At 40.1% G+C, this 21,349-nt stretch overlaps 2 protein-coding genes across 6 annotated transcripts in view; both read right to left on the bottom strand.

The window, feature by feature from the left end:
* LOC119476929 (disheveled-associated activator of morphogenesis 1-like) overlaps nucleotides 1-11,526 on the bottom strand; it is a 51,338-nt gene extending 39,812 nt beyond the window's left edge. The window contains exon 1 of the mRNA XM_037750597.1: nucleotides 11,375-11,526. The gene's annotated coding sequence lies outside the window, so the exon portion shown is untranslated. The remainder of the gene's footprint in view (nucleotides 1-11,374) is intronic.
* Nucleotides 11,527-15,453: 3,927 nt separating this feature from the next.
* The window catches only part of ppp1r13bb (protein phosphatase 1, regulatory subunit 13Bb), a 33,912-nt gene continuing 28,016 nt past the window's right edge, over nucleotides 15,454-21,349 (bottom strand). For 3 of the 5 annotated variants that reach the window (XM_037750704.1, XM_037750706.1, XM_037750707.1), the window contains 6 exons: nucleotides 20,327-21,090; nucleotides 20,082-20,234; nucleotides 19,861-19,994; nucleotides 19,593-19,759; nucleotides 19,201-19,400; nucleotides 15,454-17,724 (listed from right to left, as the gene is read on the bottom strand). In XM_037750704.1, the coding sequence (XP_037606632.1) occupies nucleotides 17,683-17,724; nucleotides 19,201-19,400; nucleotides 19,593-19,759; nucleotides 19,861-19,994; nucleotides 20,082-20,234; nucleotides 20,327-21,090 (1,460 nt within the window). In that variant the 3' untranslated portion in view covers nucleotides 15,454-17,682. The remainder of the gene's footprint in view (nucleotides 17,725-19,200; nucleotides 19,401-19,592; nucleotides 19,760-19,860; nucleotides 19,995-20,081; nucleotides 20,235-20,326; nucleotides 21,091-21,349) is intronic. The other 2 variants (XM_037750705.1, XM_037750708.1) reach the window with 1 other exon arrangement.

Genomic DNA, 21,349 nt, shown 5'->3' with positions numbered 1-21,349 from the left:
GATTATCTTTAGATATTTGAGCTTTACCAAACTTATTTTTAAGTAGTTTCTCTGCTCTGTTATCTAATAAAAATAAGGATATAACTGAGGACTGTCAGCCACTAATCTCACATTTAGAGAGCATGGAAACTAGAGTTGTTCCAAAATTCGGGATTGGGTGTCGGCGAGTACACCAGTCTATGCACTGACGGGTAATTGACATGGGAAGAAATTACTCAGCATTTTAGTAATCAACTTTCTAAGCTGCAAATTTCTATTACCTCTTTGACCCCCTAATATTAAATTGACTTCTAAATTCACAGGACAACCTGGAGAATATAGGGATATAAAGACAAAAGATCTTCTCAGATGTAGTGGAAGGCACTGCGGTGAAAAGATTATGAAGCGAATGGCTGCAGCTGCAGTGAACGTGCTTGTAACGGATTGACAGAATGTGAGGGTTAAAAGGCTGTGGCTTAACTCGTTGATCCCTCCAGATGTAGGCCAAGCTCGCTCCACTGAGAAATCACTGGTTAACAACTTCAGCCGGGAGATAAGAAAGAGGAGAGTGCATAAAGTGTTACAGTAGAGGTATCATATAAACAAACAAACAAATCAAATAGAGTTAATCCAACATAATCCAATCAGTATCCAGTCTGCTCTGAGGGTGAAGACAGTTTCAAAACATTGTACGGCTATTAGCTAATGTCACACATGGATGCTCTGAGAATTAGCTCACCAGACTAAATCCATGTGAAAAGGGTCCGAGGTCTCGGCCTCGTCTGTGACCGCCAACACGGATGTAAGACTGGCTTATATCCAGCCGGACGCATGACTGACTGGCTGACACAGAGGCAAGGTATAAGGTGAAATCAAGCCATACAGACAGTACGCGGCCATCTTGCATGGCTGCATGGCTGAGCTACAAGCTGCTTATCTCAGAGTGTGTCATAATCTCAGCAGAGAAAAAACAACCTGAGACCAGACAAGCCAAAACTAAATATTAAAAAGCTAGGAAAATCTGCTGGGAGCCCTAAACCAAGAGCTCGGTAGTGCAATGAAAAATGAAACCAAAACACAAAAAAAGGATGTTTGGGGACGTTAACAAGGTCACCTGCTGCTTAACAGGATCGACCTGACAGCCTCGTCTGCCCTGCGGCCTCTCGGCTATCAACTGCGCAATGCAAACTGCTGGGACACAAACAACACTGTGTTCAGGGCCAATGTCACTGAAATTCTCCTAAAAACAGACTGATTGTAAAACACCCCCAAATGACACTTTACTTTAAGGGTTAAAGGTGAACCAGTTGTTCTAATGGATCACCTCTAGATCATAACACTGGTAAAAGTATAACAAGTTACATAACTGTGAGAAAAGAAAGAAATATGGACGTGGACAATAGTCGCCACAAAAAGCTGTAATACAATCACTCCTGAGGAACATTTAGCTGTTGACGCAGCTGGTTTCGTCTGACTGCGCGGCTGTTTTGACGGCTTTTCTACAGTAATGTTATCTCACAGATACGCTATACTGTGGGAACCTGCTCGTCGTAGCAGCGGCCTAAAAGAAACTAGGACACATTCTGGTCCTGGAGGGAAGAAGGAGGCTACTGTGACTTATCTTTCAGATAAACAGAAAACTTTCCCTACCTGTCTGTTGATACACTGCGTCAGGAAAGAATGGAGGTAGCAGTTTCAGTTTATAACCAGGCTGGGATGCATTACTTTCATTAATGTCATTTGTAAGAAGTCGCAAATGTGCATCACAACGAAAAAACGATAAAGAAACAAAAGGTACTTTTCTAAACAATCACAAATTCTACAAATCCAATAAGAATGTGCATGACTGACATTACCGGTTCCAGAGACGCCAACCCAGTTAACAGGAAATTACATTACCATGGTAAAAATACCAATGGCATCTCAGCTTAAGAGGCATACAAACAACAGAGAGAAACAAAGAGAGATAAGCTAATAAACCAAAGCCTGCATTTATTTCCAAATATTGTGCAGAGGATTATCTCAAATCAAGGCAGTCCACTTTGCAGAGCGAGTTAACTCCATCCACAATCAGGTCCAAAGAATTAAACCAACTCTTAATCCTTGCCTCGATGCTGTTGTGAACTTTTGAACTGATAAAAGTTGCATCAACTCATGAATGAAAGAAAGATAAAAAGAAAAAGCCTAAACACATTTTTCGGGCTTTTGCTCTTTTAGCTTGACAACTTGTCAGAACTTGAGCGTGCTTTCTAGAGGGTGGGGTGGCATTTTAAGAGCAGGATAAAGCATGCCGTGCTCTGGCACAGTCTGCTGCTGAATCTGATATCTGTCTGCTGTTTCAAGGCCTGTTAGACATGCTTTGGTCCGAGGGAGAAACATGATGCCATCTGACAATCGAAGAAATGAATCAAACAGGATGCACTGCATATTCTGCCAATCCAAGCACATGTGTAATTTCTAAAATGGTCCAATGAGTATTTTTGAAACATTAACATGTAGCCTTAAGGCATGAAATTAGATCACTGTGATATGTGAGGTCATCATGTTGGAGTTGAGCTTTGTCTGGCATAGACTTCAAAACAAGATTTATATTTTGGTCGTGTTACAGCTCAAAATCAGATGAAGAAGCCTGCACCTGCTGGATACTACCACAGTCACCATCTTTTGAGATAAGATACAATAAGGTACTATAAGATACGACCATAGGCTGTATATAAAAAGTTGACGTAATCACCGTGATGTCACCCATTAGTTTGTGGACTGCCGTTTTGAAGCCTCGGGTTCAACATTTTGGCTGTCGCCATCGTGGCTTTTTGGAAACAGAAGTGATACAAGAGGGTGGTGCTACAACCGAGCGTTTTTTTTTTTTAGGCCACCAAAATGTTACAATTAACTTTCATGAACTGTAAACACACTATGAAAGATTTAAAGTTTTAAGATGAAAACACGGACATCTCCCAGACCGGACAACGCCGTGGTAGCGACCTGTCAATCACAAGGTAGCTACGCCCTAAAGCATACCCTGCTTTATGGTCTATTTGACCCTAAATGAGACCATCATTAACTAAATGAACATCATGCTGTATTGAAGAAGACTTGAAACTAGTGATTGAGACCATAAACTCATGTTTACAATGTCTACTGAGGTAATAAATCAAGTGAGAAGTAGGCTCATTTTCTCATAGACTTCTATACAATCAGACTTCTTTTTGCAACCAGAGGAGTCGCCCCCTGCTGGCTATTAGAAAGAATGCAAGTTTAAGGCTTGGCTTCACTTCTCAGACCCCACAGTTGCCCACTGTGTGCGAGATACAGGAAATCTTCTGACCTCTAGTATTTAACAGCCGTAATGCTGTTAAGTAACGAAGCTGTATTGGTGAGCGTGATAAGTTTTGCTTTGATATGTTGAACACACGTCAGCTTTCCGTGATTGAGCTGTTATTACCATAACTACAAGTAGCAGCCTGAACTGACGACTGCACAAAATTTGCTGTCAGACAAAACGCTGGCATGCAACCAGCTGGAACCTCTCCTGGAAAAACAACAACAACAACGGAAAAACAAGATAGACAGCTCACAGACACACCAAAACTGCAAACTCATTAAAAAATTTCCAGCATTTCTGCTTTGGGAATTGACATTAATAATGTGACCTAGACAAAGGGGATGGAGGCGAGCAAGGATTGAAACATGAATCCCACTTGGCCCGTAAAACCCCCCTCCCATCCTCCCAAACCAACATCTCGGTTACGGGACTCCCCCACACACGTACAGCAGGACCCACATGCTCCCTTTGTTTGAACCGCAGCATGGCTACACTCTTTCCACATCTTGTGGCTAAGACACACAAAAGTGATTAATTTTGGATGCTCATTGTCATGATAATCTGAGGTTTTGCCTCTCGGTCTGGCGAGAGATCAGTCGCTTTCTAACTTTACAACTGAACACAACTCGTGGGCAGGAAAAGCAAAGCGAGGCTATTAATTAAAAAACGACACAAGCTGAAAAAGGTTAAGCGATTAAAAGAGTTCAGTCGGGAAGAAAACCAAGCAAGCGAGTATAAATATAGCCTTTCTGTCATGTGACAAACTGTAACAGCCTGAGACAATTATGTCACTCCAAATAACAGGCACTCAACCAGGAAAAACTGAAATGTTTATTAGAGTGTATAGTGCATTTATAACTGTGTTGAGATGGGAGCAGTTAGAGGACTTCATCTTTTTAGCTTTGGGTGAAAATTACAGTTCAGTATGCGCAAAACCACTGACTGCTGTGTCCTCTGTTAATGTATGTTTAGAGATCTCACTTATCACACATCACTGTAATGTGGTCTTATATATAGCCTATATATTTCCTAAGGGAAGCCATTTTTCATAGAATATATTTACTGTTGTCTACAGGATAAAATAAGTAATAATAAAGAAAGCTCTGGTGATTTCCTGCTTATATCATAGCTAAAGAAAAAACCTGGAAGTGTGGATGAGAGCGACTTTAAGGGTAAAATGCAAAATTTGAAATATATATGTAAACACAACCTCACATTTAAAAGTAATATCTTAATAATTCTGTGGTTAGGTAACCTACTATGCATTAGAAATATCATAATATTCTTTAAAATTGTCCTATTGATCAACTTGTAAGACTAGGTGCTGCATTTTACACATTATAGCTCTGCTTTACCTCTTTAAACAGTCTAAAAAAATCTCTGCCGGCATCCAAAGTAGCACAGATTGTACCGTGCTGTCGAGGGTAAAACTGCAACAAGTTCAGATTGGCCTAAAATATAATTTCATAGGTCACCCAGTTCTAGTTATAGAAGCATGAGACTGCAGATCAAGGCTTGTTTCTCAGGAGGGAGCCTGCTCGGAAGAGATGAGTCTGTGCTGCAACAACTGTGAACTTTGAAAACACACCTAATAATTACACCAGTTTCAGTGGATGGAGGCTAATGTGCCAGCTTTTGCAAGCGCGTAAGGAATCACACTTATCTCAAACAGTGACGTTAGTGAGTATTTTCCCATCAAACCCAGTTCACATCATCGAGTAGCTGAAATGTATTTTTTTATTGCTAATGAAAATTTGGTGAAATAGTGAATGACTTGCCATGAGGGATCAATTACTCACCAAAGGGTCTGAGAGCTGTCAGGCTCAAGCCCATTAATTAAAAATCTGCCACCACTGAGTGGCTGAGCTGGAAACGGGGTGAGCTGCCCTTTCACCTCCAAACAATCGGGAAGGTCAAGAGTCAGTGGTCTTGGGAGGGGACAAGCGGAGTGCAATTGTTGGGTGGATATCTAAACTCAACTGCCAATGTAAATGTTAAGGGTATTTTTTTACTGAAAAGGGGAGATACTTCTTTCTGTTTGCTTCAAAAGTTGAATCAAATGGATGCATGTTTCTAGATTATTATTTGCACGCTAGGTAATGTTATGTACATGCCCAATATACAATGAATCCATTTAAGTTTCATTGATTTAGAACTATATCTCTATACGTATACATGTTCTTTTCTGTCAACATGAACTAATAAAAAGTTGCTCACAAAAAAAATTTGAATCAAATGGCAGACTGTAAAAGATGTACTCAAAGTCAAGCTCTTGGCATTAACATTTTAAAGGCTGTAAACAAAGGATTAGGGGTCAGGGTTGTGTTTTAATCCAAAACAAACTTTCCAAGCTGTAATTTCGAACAGAAAAATTGTCACATCAAGCAACCTGGTCTCACGGGAAGGCGTATAAATAGCACAAATTCTGCGTTTCATGTGGACGCATTTTAGGATTTTCGCATGTCATTTCTACGCCACGCAACAAAACTACGTTAACGTCCGCAGTTAGGTTGAGGCAACAAAACCACTTGCCAGGTTAAGGTTATGGTTGGGCTTAAAATAAGTATTTAAACTAAGTAAAATACGTACGGAAACAACGTAACGTGATTACAGAAAACACGTCACAAACATCACTTAAAAAACATGTGACAAACATCACTAACTTACAAAACAAAGCACTGCTCTTTAACAACAGCCTGATTGAACGCAAGAAAGGCGTTGTTATTGCATGTTAAATACCATGTGCTTTATCGTGTCATTCATATGCTTTTTTGTGCGAACGGGCTGCATCAAGAGCTATGACTGAGGGTTTCTCTCAGAAGCTGAGGTGGTAAGGCACCCACATCCTATCGTATCTCATCTCATGATCAAATTTGTTCGTATATGACTGCGGAAACAAAAGCTACACGAAATATGATGGCTTTCCCTTTGTGAAATAGCAACTCTGATCTTTCTCCCTAAAGGTTTATGTTTTATTTCACAAAAAGTGTATTAATTTCTTTATGATTGAGAAGAGAGGAGTTGGTCCATCTCTGCTTTAAAACACTGTAGGAAACCCCAAACTCTTTTCTGTTTTTCACTCTTTGCGGGTCTCCATCAAGCTCAATGTTAGGGATTAGATGAGCCTTTGGTTTATAATAATCAACTTTTTACAAATGAAAAATTGTAAAGCTGAGAGGTAGTCCAGCTCGGGCCACAAAGCAACAATCCTCAAAATGTGAGGTTGGGTCCTGGGTGTGGCCAACAACGGCTGTCTAATCCCAGCTGTCCTAACAGCGAGGGCAAGTGCAAAGCCGGGCCAGACTGGGGGCAGGGTGTGGCATGGCAGGGCTGCCATGGTGACGCAGCAGGCCTCGATAGAGAAGGGATGCTAAATGAAGCTATTGTCTGGCCCAAGTGAAGCACACCGCGCAAAGAATGGCACATTCAAACAGTCATACAGGCCTATTGTTGTGGCGGACCAGCAGAGCGCTGCAGGTCCACAGTTTATCCCACAGGATCCACTACACATCCCACAGAGAGAGCTGGATCTGAGAGCATGAAGCTCTGACACCAGAAGGGAACGGTACTGACGTGGAATCAGCATACTTGCCGACCTTGAGACATCAAGACAACATCATTTATATCCCTAATATGGCCCAGGATGCTAAAAAAAAGAACCCAACAACTGACATCTTAAATAAGGATGTATATTTTCATTATCCTCACTGAAAACAGTAATCACCGGGCGGGCTGTGCTTCAACACCTGCCTCTGGGCATTAATGCCACCACAACATACAGAAACCATGCTGACATATGGTGGTCTTAGGGGCTCAGCTGTGTTACAGCCACTCCTTAATGACATCCACCATTGAAAAAATAATTAGTCTATACCTCCCCCCCTGTTGTTGGTGCTGTCGTTTACTCTTTCACTCTGTAGTGCTTAATGGGAGCCAACCAGGGAGGGCTGGTCCCCCCTGCTGCATTGCCAGTCCTGTGAAACGTAACACTCAGTTCATTAACCCAGTTCCCCGAGAGAGCTTCAGCAGTGCTTGTGTGTGCTGACAGACAGAAGAGCAGGTACAATACACTGCCACTGTTTATGGACTGGCAGCTTTGGTGTTGGTGCTTTGATGTGTGGAGTGAGAACTGAACTTAAGTCTTCATGGGGATGACCAATCTATCTCCTTACAATCTTATTTATCATCAAATACCTGCCAATGCCATCAATTCTAGCTGTATCAGTTTTCTATTGCCATTCACTGACATATTCTGATGTAAGTGGATGGTGCAAGAATGACTGATTGGGCTGATTTTATTCACTTTCTTAAACATCATCAAAGCTCAGCCTGCTTTCAGTGCAGAATGGTCACCAACTGAGGAAATGTAAGGACAGAACAGCTTACATCACAACAGAAACAATTGACCAATGTGAACTCCGGTTCTCCACCGGTGCCAACTGAAACTGAGTCACAATGCTGCACTCAGTTCCACCAAGGACAGTTTTTGTCAAACTCCGTTTCCAACGGCAGCACAGTGAATATTGGCGTCTGTGTCAACAGGAGGATGACGTGACAGAAACATCAACAAATGACTGGTGCCAACAAAACAAAGCGGCAGTTGCTGTAGACGAAGGCTGTGTTGGTCTAGAGGAAGCAACGGCATCACTTGATGTGCCTATGATTGTTATGGATGACTGGCATAGCTCCTAACAGCAACTAATAAGCTGAAGGAACATGCAATGCCAAACACCGGACTTTCCCCCAGGAAACCGACGTTCGTGTCTCGTGTGAAACAGTCACACAACATTTTTGTTTCGTTTTGTTGCTCGAACCTAACTAAGTAGTTTTGTTGAATTTTCGTTTTGTTTTGTTTCAATTAGTAACATTAATCACATGTTCAAACCTGTTTAATACTATAATCGTTATCTGGGAGAAGATATGTTTCCGTCAAATTGTTTTTTAGTTATGCAGTCTAATTGTTTGGGAGCGGCTCACCATTAAAAACCTAATGCACAACAAACAAGTCATGTCAGCGTAAATCCCCTTGAGGCAAAGAAGAGATTTTACATATTGGACTGTATAAAATATATTGGCTTGAATACTGGTACGTGTCAGAACAGGCGTATTATGAGCAGCATCAAACAGGGTTATACTTTAATCGGACTATACAGGCAACCAATTGCGAATCTGCCAACTCCTATTATCTGTGATTAGTCTGTCATATCAGCCAATAATACTGGCCTGTGGATAAATATTTGTCAGGCTCGAATAGAGAGGCTTAAAGCACACACAACTTGGGAAAACATGCAGCTACAACAAATCATATGCAATGTGCACCTATTCAGAAAAACAAGACGCGTGATTCAAATGTCAGGGCTTGTCGACGCTGATCTGTAACCGGCCGACTCCCTGTCTGAGCACTAACACTGTGGACAAAATAACAGCATGGTACATCACGTAAGGCTTCTCCCATGTTTACAGTGAAAACATGTCTGCAGATCACACCGCAGCAGTAAGCCCTCTCACAAGGCAGCGGCCCATTACAAGCATGTACAGGCCCCCTCAATGATTTAGAGCGTTTTAATTCTCGGGAATGCAAGCTTTTTCTGATAAGCGCCTAACCGGGAATAAGCCACTAGAATGGTTACGCTGAGAAAATCTCCGTGTTGTGCTCTCTGGCTGACTTTGTGGCTTTCACAAGCGAGTCATTCCACTTCTCAGCAAAGCGATAAAAGTGAATATTAACTCAGAACAGGTGAAGTATCATCTGTCTGAAAGCTCCAGAGGCCGATCCTTTCATCAAGGGTAATGTGGCATTCGGGGCCTTTTATGAGGGCCAAGCAAATTGTGAACTCAATTTATCAATCACGGTCACAGATGACAACGGTGCTGGGACATGTGAGGAGATGATCAACCCTGAATATCAACATAAACACAGTTTTGTTTGAGGATAAGTGCACATTTGTTGTTATCTTATCACAGCTCAAATCTAAACTTAATCCACACAAAAATCTGTAAAGGCAAGCTAGAGGTTATCAAGCATTTGTGGACCTGTATGCCTACAGATTACAGACTCACTGATAAATCGGCCCTGGCAGATATAGGCTAGGCCTGTATTTATTTCTGTTGTTCTCTACAATTTCACTTAAAACTGTTATGTTCAATTTGCATACATGTTCTTGAAATGAGAGAATACTCTTCATTTGTCAAGTATTTAATTCACACTTAAGTATAAAAAAAAAATCGGCTTTAACATGTGGTTATTTCATATAGACTATTTATTGAACACAAAACTAGAAAACGTGCTATATCGTGATGTATATCGTTATCGAGATATGAAATATGTTGGAATAGAATAGTTTGGCTATATCGCCCAGCCCTACCATCAACCCCATATCCATCCATATCAGCTGCTACATCAACCTTCAAGCATCAGTATAAAGAACTAAGATCCCCAAAAGGTACCAAAAATAGATAGATAGATGGATGGATGGATGGATGGATAGGTAGATAGGTAGGTAGGTAGATAGATAGATAGATATGACCTCCTTAACTTTGTGTTACATAAATCAATGAAACGTTAATGATCACAGTGGTCCATACATACACACCTCATACATCTAGTCTAGTGAATGTAATGTCTTTTTAACTTTCCCTCACTTTGCTGGGAGACCCCTAAAGGACCCCCTCTCAGGGACCCTCTGGGGGGTCCCCGAACCACAGTAGGGATGGACAGGTCGTCTCTTGATAGCGTCATTGGGTGCATGTTTTAGCTGCAGCCTTTGGAAGAGCAGTTAGACAGGTCAGCCCCACCCCACACACACACACAGCAGAAACAAATAACAATTTGCAAAAGAAATGCAAATGTCACCTGACTCCTGTCTGTTTGACTCCTGTCTAGACCGGGTTTAGAAAATGATAGCGCAAAAAAACAAGATGCACCAGCTAACACAGTAAACAAAAAGAGCTAAACAAAGTGTAACAAAATATGAACCATTTACATAGAAGGAAGTATAAAAATTGGAGCAGTATATACAGTATTGACAATAAACAGACAAAAATTGCACAAGTGGAAAAATTATATTGCACAGTGAGAATGAAATGAAAATCCACCTGAAAAATATTGCACAGTATGAATTACACCTGAGTAATAATAATATTGCACAGTCAGTGTAAAGTAAAGTGCAGTTATTGTCAGTTTTTGGTGTGTAAGTGGTCTACTGGGAGCAGTGCTGGTTGTGGAGTCTGACAGCTGCAGGAAAGAAGGAAGGACAATAATATAAAGTCTCCACTAAAGTTGATTAGAACTACAAAGCACTTTGGGAAAACTACAAGAAAAATAAATACACACAGATAAACCATCCCCACTCAAAGATGTACAACTGGAAAGCATTTAAAGTCAGCTTTTTATGCATTTTAAATAGTATTTCTGAGGTTTCTATGAGGAAAAGCATTGTTGACATCCTATAATTACATTCAATAACCTGATATTTTCAGGTGGGATTTCATTTCATTCATAATGTGCAATACAATTTTCCACAATTTTGTTAATAGTCTGTTTATTGTCATTAATGTATATATTGCTCCTATTTTTATACTTACTTCTATTTAAATGGTTCAAATTTTGTTACACTTTGTTTAGCTCTTTTTTTTTACTGTGTTAGTTAATGCATCTTGATTTTTTGCACTATAATTTTCTATGAGGAAAAGCATTGTTGACACTATACAGTTTTTATGCACCAAATATTTGGAACAAGCTGCACAAGTGGAAAATGATATTGCACAGTGAGTAAGATAACAACAAATGTGCACAAATAAAATTGTGTTTATGTTGATATATTCAGGGTTTATCATCTCCTCACATGTCCCAGTACCGAGACCAGGTTTAGGTCACTGAAGCTCGAGGAAATGCAACAAAAGAGCTTCCTTAAAGTCGCACACAGTCAATGATAGCTGTTGTATTGACCGGCCACACCGGTACGGAGGTCACCACCAACACAACGGGCCGGTGTGGCTACATTGTTTCAACCCGGTATTGTTTCATCCGTCCACAGTGAGAGCTTTCTCCTATAACGACGTCGTCCTTACCTCGTCACGGTGCACATTTTTCTTGACCCACAAGTTCATCAGGTAAAGCAGAAAAAGTGGAGCAAGAGAGAGAAAAGTCCAGACTGCACGAAGATAATTCAACAGACTGGTTGGTCCGAGCAGCTCGTGATGTCATCGGTTTACTCTGAGCAGTCAATGTGTGCGCATGCGCGATCCTTTTGTTAGCCCAAGTGCATCATGGGTGTTGTAGTACAAGAAAGGCAAGGCAAGGCAGCTTTATTTGTAAAGCACAGGGGTCAGCAACCTTTACTATCAAAAGAGCCATTTTAGGCAAAAAAATAAATAAAATATCTGTCTGGAGCCGCAAAACATTTGATCATTGCGATGAAGGTAACACAGTTTATAGTCTAGGTATATAGTATATAAGTCTAATAAAGTGAGGGCCAAAGAGCAAATGTACTACGGAGTATTAGGGCCACAATGAGGGGAAAAAAATCTGAGATTTCCAGAATAAAGTCATAATATTACGAGAAAAAAAGTCGTAATATTACGAGAATAAAGTCATAACTTTACAAGAAAAAAAGAAAATAGCACGTAAAATTACTACTTTATAATATTATGACTTTATTCTAATAAACTTATGACATTATTCTCATAATATTACAACTTTTTTCTCGTAAACCTACGACTTTATTCTCATAATATGACTTTATTCTTGAAATCTCAGATGTATTTTTTTTCCTCAATATGGCCCTAATACTCCGTCGTACCAGAGACCTACAACAATGATAAATAAAAATGAAAATGTAAACAAAGAACAGTTAGTCATTTCCATTTTAAAAAATCCACAGGGTGCCACTGGAGAGGTGCTCATGAAAAGCTAGTAACTAAAGCGCAAAGAAGAAAATAGACAAACAAAATTCACCTCCACTGTACTGGGCTAAAGGCAGATACCTCAGAGACAGGTCTAAAGACAGGCCATCAGACTTTTAAATAGATAATTCATACGACACCTTCTCACACAAAAAGTGCAATAAACAAGTGCAATACCTCAATCATATACTTTATACTGTATATGCCTGTATATGTTCTTAATGTGCCTGTATATGTATATATGCATGTATATATTCTTAATATGCCTGTATATGTTCTTAACATGCCTTGTACAAAGTATTTCCTTTTATAATTGTAATATAATTTATTATTTTTAATGGAGCTTCCCAGCAAAGAGCATTTCACACGATTGTACCTGTATAATCGGCGTGACAATAAACTGCTTGAATCTTGAATCTTGAAATACCTGGTAAACTTTAAAGCACAACTATCTGCACCACTACAATATCACTTCAAATGCATAGGGGGTATTAGTCTCTATGTATAATGATTTGGTGCCTTCTGGTGGTGTAACAGTAAACTGCATAATTTGAGTCGTAAATTGATTCATGTGCTGTTGACACTTTGCCATAACATACATTGGTAACACTTTACAATAAGGTACAAACGAATCATGGAGGACTTGATAATTAATGATTAATGAGTACTTCTCTAATAATTACTAATGAAGAGGAGGAGAGCAGTCATGTGCACATTTCTTCATCCAGTAGTTAGATCTGGACTTGATCTCAGGCCTTTATAGCAGCTGATTGGATGAAACTTTAGATCAAACAGGTGAGACGTGACTGTAAAAATGACGTGCGTAAAAATGACGTGCATTACCTGGTTGCCATGGTTTCTCTCCAGGTGCATCATTTGTAGAAGATAATTATTTAAACATAAGCAACACCTCTAGGAAAAGGAAAAGTTTGTTCACAAGTTTCACTCGACGATTTTATTGTAAATTAACGATTCAACTGAGGATTTCATCCTTCCTGATAAAGACTAAAGACTCACAGAGACTGACCAAAGAGACTCAACTAACTTCCATCTATGTGTTTTACCGTCGAGGCTCATATAGGAGAAGTTTGCTTTCAAGGCTTTCTGGCACAAAGGGTTCATTTTAATCTAAACCATGATCTTTTCCAAAACATAACTAAGTAGGTTTGTTGCCTAAACTTAAGGAGATTTCTGGCAGAAAGCCCTTTAAACAAACTTCTCTCATGTGCTCTCAGAGCCCTCATCATACATTGTTAACAGACTCTGCCAACTGTCACATAGTAAGCCTACACAAAATATACTAACGCAGAAATAAATTATTATTATTATTATATTAGTAGCGTATCAGCTTAATACATTGTAGGGAAACCTGTACCGGATTAATATCTGTTCATTAAAAAAAATGAAAAAAATGTGCATGAAAATATTAAACCTCAAACCTTAGCATACCGATAATAATAATTTAATGTTTTTATGTATCTAATAAAATAATTCATATCACATATTGATATCTGGGACACACAGTGCTATTGTGTATTTAAGTGTAGCCATGAGTACAACTCTGAGGTACTTGAATTTAGTCATTTCCAGCAGATATGTGACATTATATTTTCATACAGTCTGGCAACTTAGTGGTTTGTGGTAATTTAATTGATTTGTTTGCATGAATATGCAGCGATAAAACATAATACCAAACATATTAAATATGGGTCCTGCTTTATTACCTGACCTGTCCTGAAGAAGGCCCCAGCTGTGTCAAAGAAAGACCTTCATTATTTCTATGGTGTGCTGTCATTTTGCAAATTCCTAAATTAAAAATATTTATTAAGGTTATTAAATCTGGTGGCCACGTAATAGTTCAGCACAAATTCTATGTGAGTCTGTGAGGAACGAAGGTTAATAGGGGCCCAGCAGCAAATGTTTGTCCTGGGGCCCCCTGGAAGGTTAATCTGACCGTTTTATGGAAACATTTTAGGGAACAACATTTGACATATCTGTATGCTACAAAACAGAGAAATGCATAATGGAAATAATGGATTAATACTTATAATAATAATGGTTAAAATGAGTGAAGTTTTTATATATATTTTATATAATATTGCGCCCCCACGTTTGGATGGTGATGGCAAGGATAGCATACATGCCAGTATTTTTATTAACTAGTGATGAATCACATGAATCATACATCAATAATAGAATCATTTAATGCATGAGAAGCCCCGAAATTTCACAAATCATGAGCTCATGTGTTATTAAAAGTAGCCAATAAACTCCCCTGTAGGTCACACCCTGACAGTAACGCCATTGTCTAGAGGGAAGTTGAATTTTTGCAGAAAACTGTGGAATGCATTTCACATTATGCAGAGCTGTTTGTTGCATTTACTATACTTGTGACACCTCATTCTAACATGGGTGTGTATTGTTGCAGTGTGATGACCACGACTACTGCAGAGTTAGGAGAGCCAGGAAGCCTGCGGCCCACAGAGTGTGTACACTGCCATGCTGCAGGGACGACCAGGTGGGACATTTGATTTTCATATTTTGGATAGAAATAACATGTTTATGTCCTAAACTGACTACATACATGCTAGAAATCAATTTTTTTTACTGTATTAATTTAGATATTTTCCAAATTAAAAGTCCCTAGAAGTGTATGATTTAACTTTTTCCCATGGTCTAGTGTTAAAAAAAGTTAACAAAAATTGCAATAAATCGTAATATAGAAATCGCAATACTTATCGAACCGACATCCAAGTATCGTGATAGTATTGAATCGGGAGATAGGCGTATATCGTCCGAGCCCCAACACCTACTGCATCTTTTATTGTCCCTAACAATTACATTTGTGGAGGCATAAAAATCATCCAGCATTTAATCACTACTGCAGCATTTTGTGTCAGAGTCCCTCTCTGATAAAATGCTAACTCATATCCGGGTTTTAGGACTCATTCCTGTAGCACTCAATTCATAAATGTACATTTACAAAAACAAATCATTTGCTTATTATATTTAAAAAAATAAAAATAAATGATATGATACACTTAATATTCAATTGAGCTCATCTGTTTTAAAAGCAACAAAAACTTTGAATTCCCTTTTGGCTTTTTGAGGGAAGTCAAATATTTTAGATACAACTGCCTCAGTAAATAACGAATTCACTAACGACCATATTATTATAGAAAAAGAAACATTCACAATATCTACACATTGATGATGATTGATGATATGACACTGGAAGACATGAGTCATGCCAGAGCTTCTGTTTTATTATTCACATTTACAGAATTCAATGTGTGAGTACAGCGTTTATACAGAAAGCCCAACTTGTCCATACAGCAAACAGACATATAACACATCTCCTCACACTATGTACAGATTAAGCCATGATAAAGCCTGGGCCACTAGCACACTTGGCATAACACTCAGTCACTCAAGGTTCAGAACAAGTCGATGGACTCTATATGTTCAATAATGTGACATATAACACATGTATTAGTGTTGCTGGAATGGTGTATACCTGAAAGGGGGCAGCTGGAGGAAGAGAACTGGGCAAATTCAGGATTGTCTGAAGCGAATTTGAAGTGTGGATCTGAACATTTACATTTCAGACACAATAAACCATCTCTTCATCCATCAATAAATTATGCCCATTGCCGATATTGTTTTTTTTTATTTTTATTTTTTTAAATTTTGGACTGTGTTTTTGTTCGCTGCTCAAATGAAGGTGATGTTTTGTTGAGATAGAAAATAGAAATATGATCACTAGTTTAGTGGTGGAACAGTGTCAGCAGCACCATGTTGGTCCTGAGATTAAGTGTTTCAAGTGGGGTTTTGTCAGCCACAGAAAAATAACTGCGTTAAACATTAGACGACCAGAGACCTACTCAGCAGCTAGTAGAAAAAAAAGGTTATTAATATTGAGTGTTTACTTTGTCTAGTGGGGGAAAACAAAGTTTGTATTATGGTTTGGGCGATGATTTCAGTGTTTTTTTGAGGTGCATCGTCTGGATTTCATTACTCTATATGTCTCCTTTTCATGTAGAGATAACACTTGCATGTCTTCTTGCTACGTTGTCAAGTTAAAATCGTAACAAAAACAAAATTTCTGAATCTCTGAAATGAAGTCCAACTCATTATAAATGCCTTAAAACATTATACATACTGAAAATTACTTGAAAATTGTAAAAACAAACGACCCAATATCACCATCAAGAACTAACATCTTTCTGTCTCCGTGGGGCTGATTCTTGCCTGCTTCACCACTGTGGAATTTTAAAACTATAAAACAAACTCCAATTCGTAATTGCTGCAATACCTTCAGTAACAGATCTTTTACATTTGTAACTTTTAAACACACTCTCTACAGATGTTGTGCAGACACAGATTCTCAATTTGGCAACCTTTTTTTGGTAAAACAAAATACTGTTTTGTTACCCACTTTCGTCACAGTATCTTTTGGAAACTGCAGCATATAATCTGCTCATTTCAGGGATCATCAGATCACCAAAAATACCATAAAAACTTAATATATTTGGATTGTTCATTTAAACAGTGTTTCCAGCTTGATACTTGAAATCTCATATTACAGAAAAATTGGATCCTCTGGCATCCAGATTCTGAACAAATGACACTGAATGAAAAAATAATGAAATGCAATTCATGACAATCTATATTCATCTTTACTGTAATACACTGGATTTGTTCTGCCTGGCCTGTTTAGTTAATACTGAGGATTTACAACATTTTCTATTTTCCCCTTCTAAATCATGAGAGTATTTAGAAGGGCTTTAAACCATTAATCATTACTGATAGCAGCAAATCAATTGATTATCTCACTCCTCAACCTCTGCAAGGTCTTAGAGAGTAATAGAATTAAAATTGTTAAATCTATATTCATCTTTGGTGGATTAGACTACAGCAAAATCAAACACATTTAGTGTTTAGGGGATCAAATTATTTGCATAACAAATGTCCTATAACTCAAAGTACATTTTACAAACAAAATTCAGCAACGTCTCACCATTAGAGATGATTTTCCAGTCACCACTTAGTGTCATGTAAACCAGTGCCACCACAGCTGAAGGAGTGTGAACACTGCAAGAAATACTGAGACATGGGTTAGTGTTTTATTCTTCAAGTTGATGTCTGTGGTACAGAGCTGACACTGAATCGGGGTAAAAATCAAGTTGACAGAGTGATGGGTTGAAAGGTGGCGGGGGAGAGATCAGGATGGAGTGGTTTAAGAGATTTTCACATTTGGAGTGCTTGTGTGTGTGTGTGTCTATGTGTGTGTGTGTCTATGTGTGTCAGAGTTCGGTGCCCACTGCTTCAGAAAAAAAAGGATTTTGTGAGAAGCACAAGGCCGGGGAGGTTATGGCCACGGGGAGAAGACGGAGCACCAGGCTCCTTTGTTCTCTGCTCTTGGTTTTTGTCACTAGTCCAGCTGTTAAGCCAGAGGTCAGTGGAGTGAGACACTACGCCAGGGAGCGCTGGCGAGGCTTGATCCTAGGATAGAGCTGCGAAGAAAACAAACAGAAACAGGAGACGTGTTTAAATGTGCGATTGATAACGTTGATAACATTCAGCCACTAGATGTCACACCTTGATTGAAGCCTTGTTAGAAGTGGGAACCAAACGTCAGATATCTTCCACATAAACAAAACATTCATTTTGGACCCGACAACATTTTTAAAATGATTAATTCACAATCATAATTATTCTTTTTTAGAAGAAGTGACTTTTATTTAGCACCTTTCTAAAAGCTCTGTGGATGTATTTTTTTTTTTTTAATATTCGTCTACATAAAAATGTTATCAATAAGACCCTTAACATGACTGATTTGACTTGTTCACATTTGTTATTATGTACTTTGTCACTGACCTGTCTGTGTATCCAAAGACTCGATCTAGACAGTAAACTGGATTCATTGACTTACTAATATTATCTCTCTTTTTGCAGCCGAAATCTATTCATATATTATTAATTGATAATGTGTCAGAATCCTAACAAATTTAACCGAGAATAGCAACAACAACCAATGACATCTAAGCAGAAATTCAATCAGCCCATGGGTACGGTCAATAAATCAAATATCTTTAAGAGGTCTTACTGTCATTTAGGGCTGCAACGATTAGTTTCAGTATCGATTATCTACAGGGTTTTTTTCCCTCAGAGGTCACAGAGGTGAAACAGGCTTGAAACCTTTAACCAAATAATGAAATGCTACTTTTCAGCTGGCTGTTAAGTTACTCTTTAACAAGCTGGTAGAAGCACATGTTTGGCATTCTTGCTTGAAAAGAGACTCAAATTACCGTATATCCAAAATATCAAAATAGTTAGCAATTAGTTTTCTGTCCATTGACTAATCCAGTGATTCTGAAAGTGGGGTCCGTTGCACTCTGTCAGGGGATCCGCAAAATAATTTGCTATAAATTATAAAATTGTGCTGTATCATTGAAAAGTGCATATCTACAGATGGGGACCATTTGCAGCCATAAAACAAGCAGATTGTGTCCATTACTCTCTCCCACGTTAGCTTTGGGCCAATAGAAACTCTGATATGATTGCGACACAGCAATAAGATCATTATCGTTATGTTGAATTAATAAAATGACCCTCTGTTTAAAAGTATATAAGTGGTATTAACATGATTTAATTTGAAATGTGTTTCTGTTTATCCCTATGAAAAAGGTCTGACGTATTTAGCTTGAAAAGTTTTAGAATACAAATAGTTCCAATGGCGTCTGAGGGTACAAATGGTAGTAAGCATTATGCTTAATCTGTGTTATGATTAAGAGGGAAAACTTTCTCCACTCGGACTAATCCAATTATGACTCCAGCTCTACAGTCCTTAATAAGGATAAATAAATCAGAACATGGTAAAAGAAATGCCATGCACATATAAGTTGTCTACCCATGACAGTTTAAGTGAATTCTACAGGTGAGCTGACGGAAAGTGGACAAACGTGACACATGATGTATTTTGTCGTTACCCCCAGCAGGTTGCGGGGCACGTAGCCCTCGTTGTCCTCAAGTCGCGCCCACCACCACTCTGTTTCGCTGTCGTCCTGTCGTCGCAGGATGGTGATGGCGTCCCCCTCGCCGAACGGCAGCTCGTCCTGGTTCTGAACTTTGTAATCCCACAGAGCGTACACGGTCCCCTTGTTCATCACACCCAACTTCTCCTGAACACCTGCGTAAGAGAGTCCAAAACAGACTGTCAGTATTTCATCAAGGTCTTTATAGACAAATTAAAAACCAAAGACTTTTTCCAACTTATACCACACTGCCTTACAATACGTGTTTGGTTTTTGTACAAACCTCAATGAAGTCCTTTTAGAATTACAATTGTGCACGCTAGACTGATTGGTAGGTTGTGTCTCACCGTATAGAAACTGGGAGCACTGGATGAAGCCTTCCTCCATTTCCTCGCATTTATCTGCAGCCGTCTCCACGTCACTAATGGTGCTGGCAAAGATGGCGGCCCCCGACTCGACCAACACCTTGCAGAGGTGAACGCTGTTGCAGGAGGCGGCGCAGTGAAGCGGAGTCCTGTTTCGAGCAAACGGGGGAAAAAAACATAATGTATGAAAACAGGAAAATCAAAACTGAACTATATTTCTTCAAAAATGTGTGTGTGTGTCATCACTCACCATCCATCGCTGTCCGCAGCGTTGACGTTCACACCGAAATCCAGCAGGAACTTGACTATGTGGTGATGTCCCGCACACACCGCGTTGTGCAGCGGTGTGATGCCCTCGTCGTTGGCAGTGCTGGGATTCTCCACCTAGAAAAACAGAGAAGGACCCAGATGAAAAGATGAGTGCTTAGCCGCAAAAGTGTGCAAATGCAGATAAATCAAAAGTATACTCACACAGTCGTGACATACCTCATAGATGATCCTCTGGACGAGGTCAAACTCTCCCTCCAATGAGGCGTCCAGCAGGAGAGCCAGAGGGTTGAACTTCACCCTGAAGCCGTGGCCGGTGCGCTCGGAGTTTGGCTTCTTCAGGTTTGTGCGCTTCTCCTGTGACGATGCAGAGAGGAGGCACGAGTTATACAACTTTATTTATTGAAAGTGTAACTCTTTAAATGCGATAAGTGTGTGTATGCTCTCACCAAGGCCTGTGAGGCCCCTGTGCCGCTCTCCTCTGGAGTGGTCACCTCCAGCACGGGGCTGGGCAGCAACGCCTCCGAGCTTCCCACGTTGTTATTGTTGTCGTCCTCTGCTTCCTCCTCCTCAGCAGGATCCAGCTCTGGTGACGAGGGCTCGTTGTCGTTAGCGTCAGTAGATGCCTCAGAGCCCGCCTCCTCCGCCCCCGGCGGCGGCAGTAGCGCCGTCTCAGAGGGGAGGTTGCCGTTGTCTGTGTCGGCCACAGAGTCCCTTCCCATATACGCAGGAGGATCAGCCGGCTGATAAAACGGCGTTCCGTTACCGGCACCGTTGCCACCTCCTGACCCACTCACTCCATTTCCCTCTATGCCTCCCGCTAGAGTGTTGAATCTCTGGTAGAGTAGTTTCTGGATGTTGGGTCCGCTGGGGCCTTCCGGTTCCGTGATGGAGCTGCGCTTCTTGAGCGGCCTCGGAGCGTTGGCGAGCTTTTTACGGAGCACCTCGAGATCGGCGTCGCTTTGGTAGCGCAGCGGGGAGTGTACCATGGGCGTTAGCTTAGTGGGGCTGAGTGGTCGCGGGATGTTCTCCACACTGGGAGGAGGCGCTAAGGGCTCCGGGTGCTGGAAGAAGTCGTGATCGTCAAACTCTCCGTCCAAAGTGTCCTCGCCACCGGGGTGGCCTTGGAGCAATGGGAAGGCCCCTCCTGCCTGGACGAAAGGCAGAGGCGAGGGGGGTGTCGAGCTGGGGGGGAGAACAGGCTTCCCGTACACTAGAGACAAACAGAGAGGGTGGGGTTATATTGGTGGGTAATGACATCATCATTGGCAGTCTAAGGGCGCTTTCACAAGCCGTAATCCGTTTGACTGAATCAGAGAGCACAAATTAAAGCAGACCAAATAAAATAAAAAATTGCTGAGGGGCGTGTACTGGATCTAACAATTGGCAGCAATACTGAGAGACATTATATCACACTACAGAACAAGAGGTAAGATTCAAATGATTCAAGATTTAACTATCAAACTACTAAA

Source organism: Sebastes umbrosus, chromosome 18 (assembly GCF_015220745.1).
Source record: "Sebastes umbrosus isolate fSebUmb1 chromosome 18, fSebUmb1.pri, whole genome shotgun sequence".
NCBI lineage: Eukaryota > Metazoa > Chordata > Actinopteri > Perciformes > Sebastidae > Sebastes > Sebastes umbrosus.
Note: the sequence above shows the minus strand (reverse complement) of the source record. Positions and strands in the feature narration are given on the sequence as shown.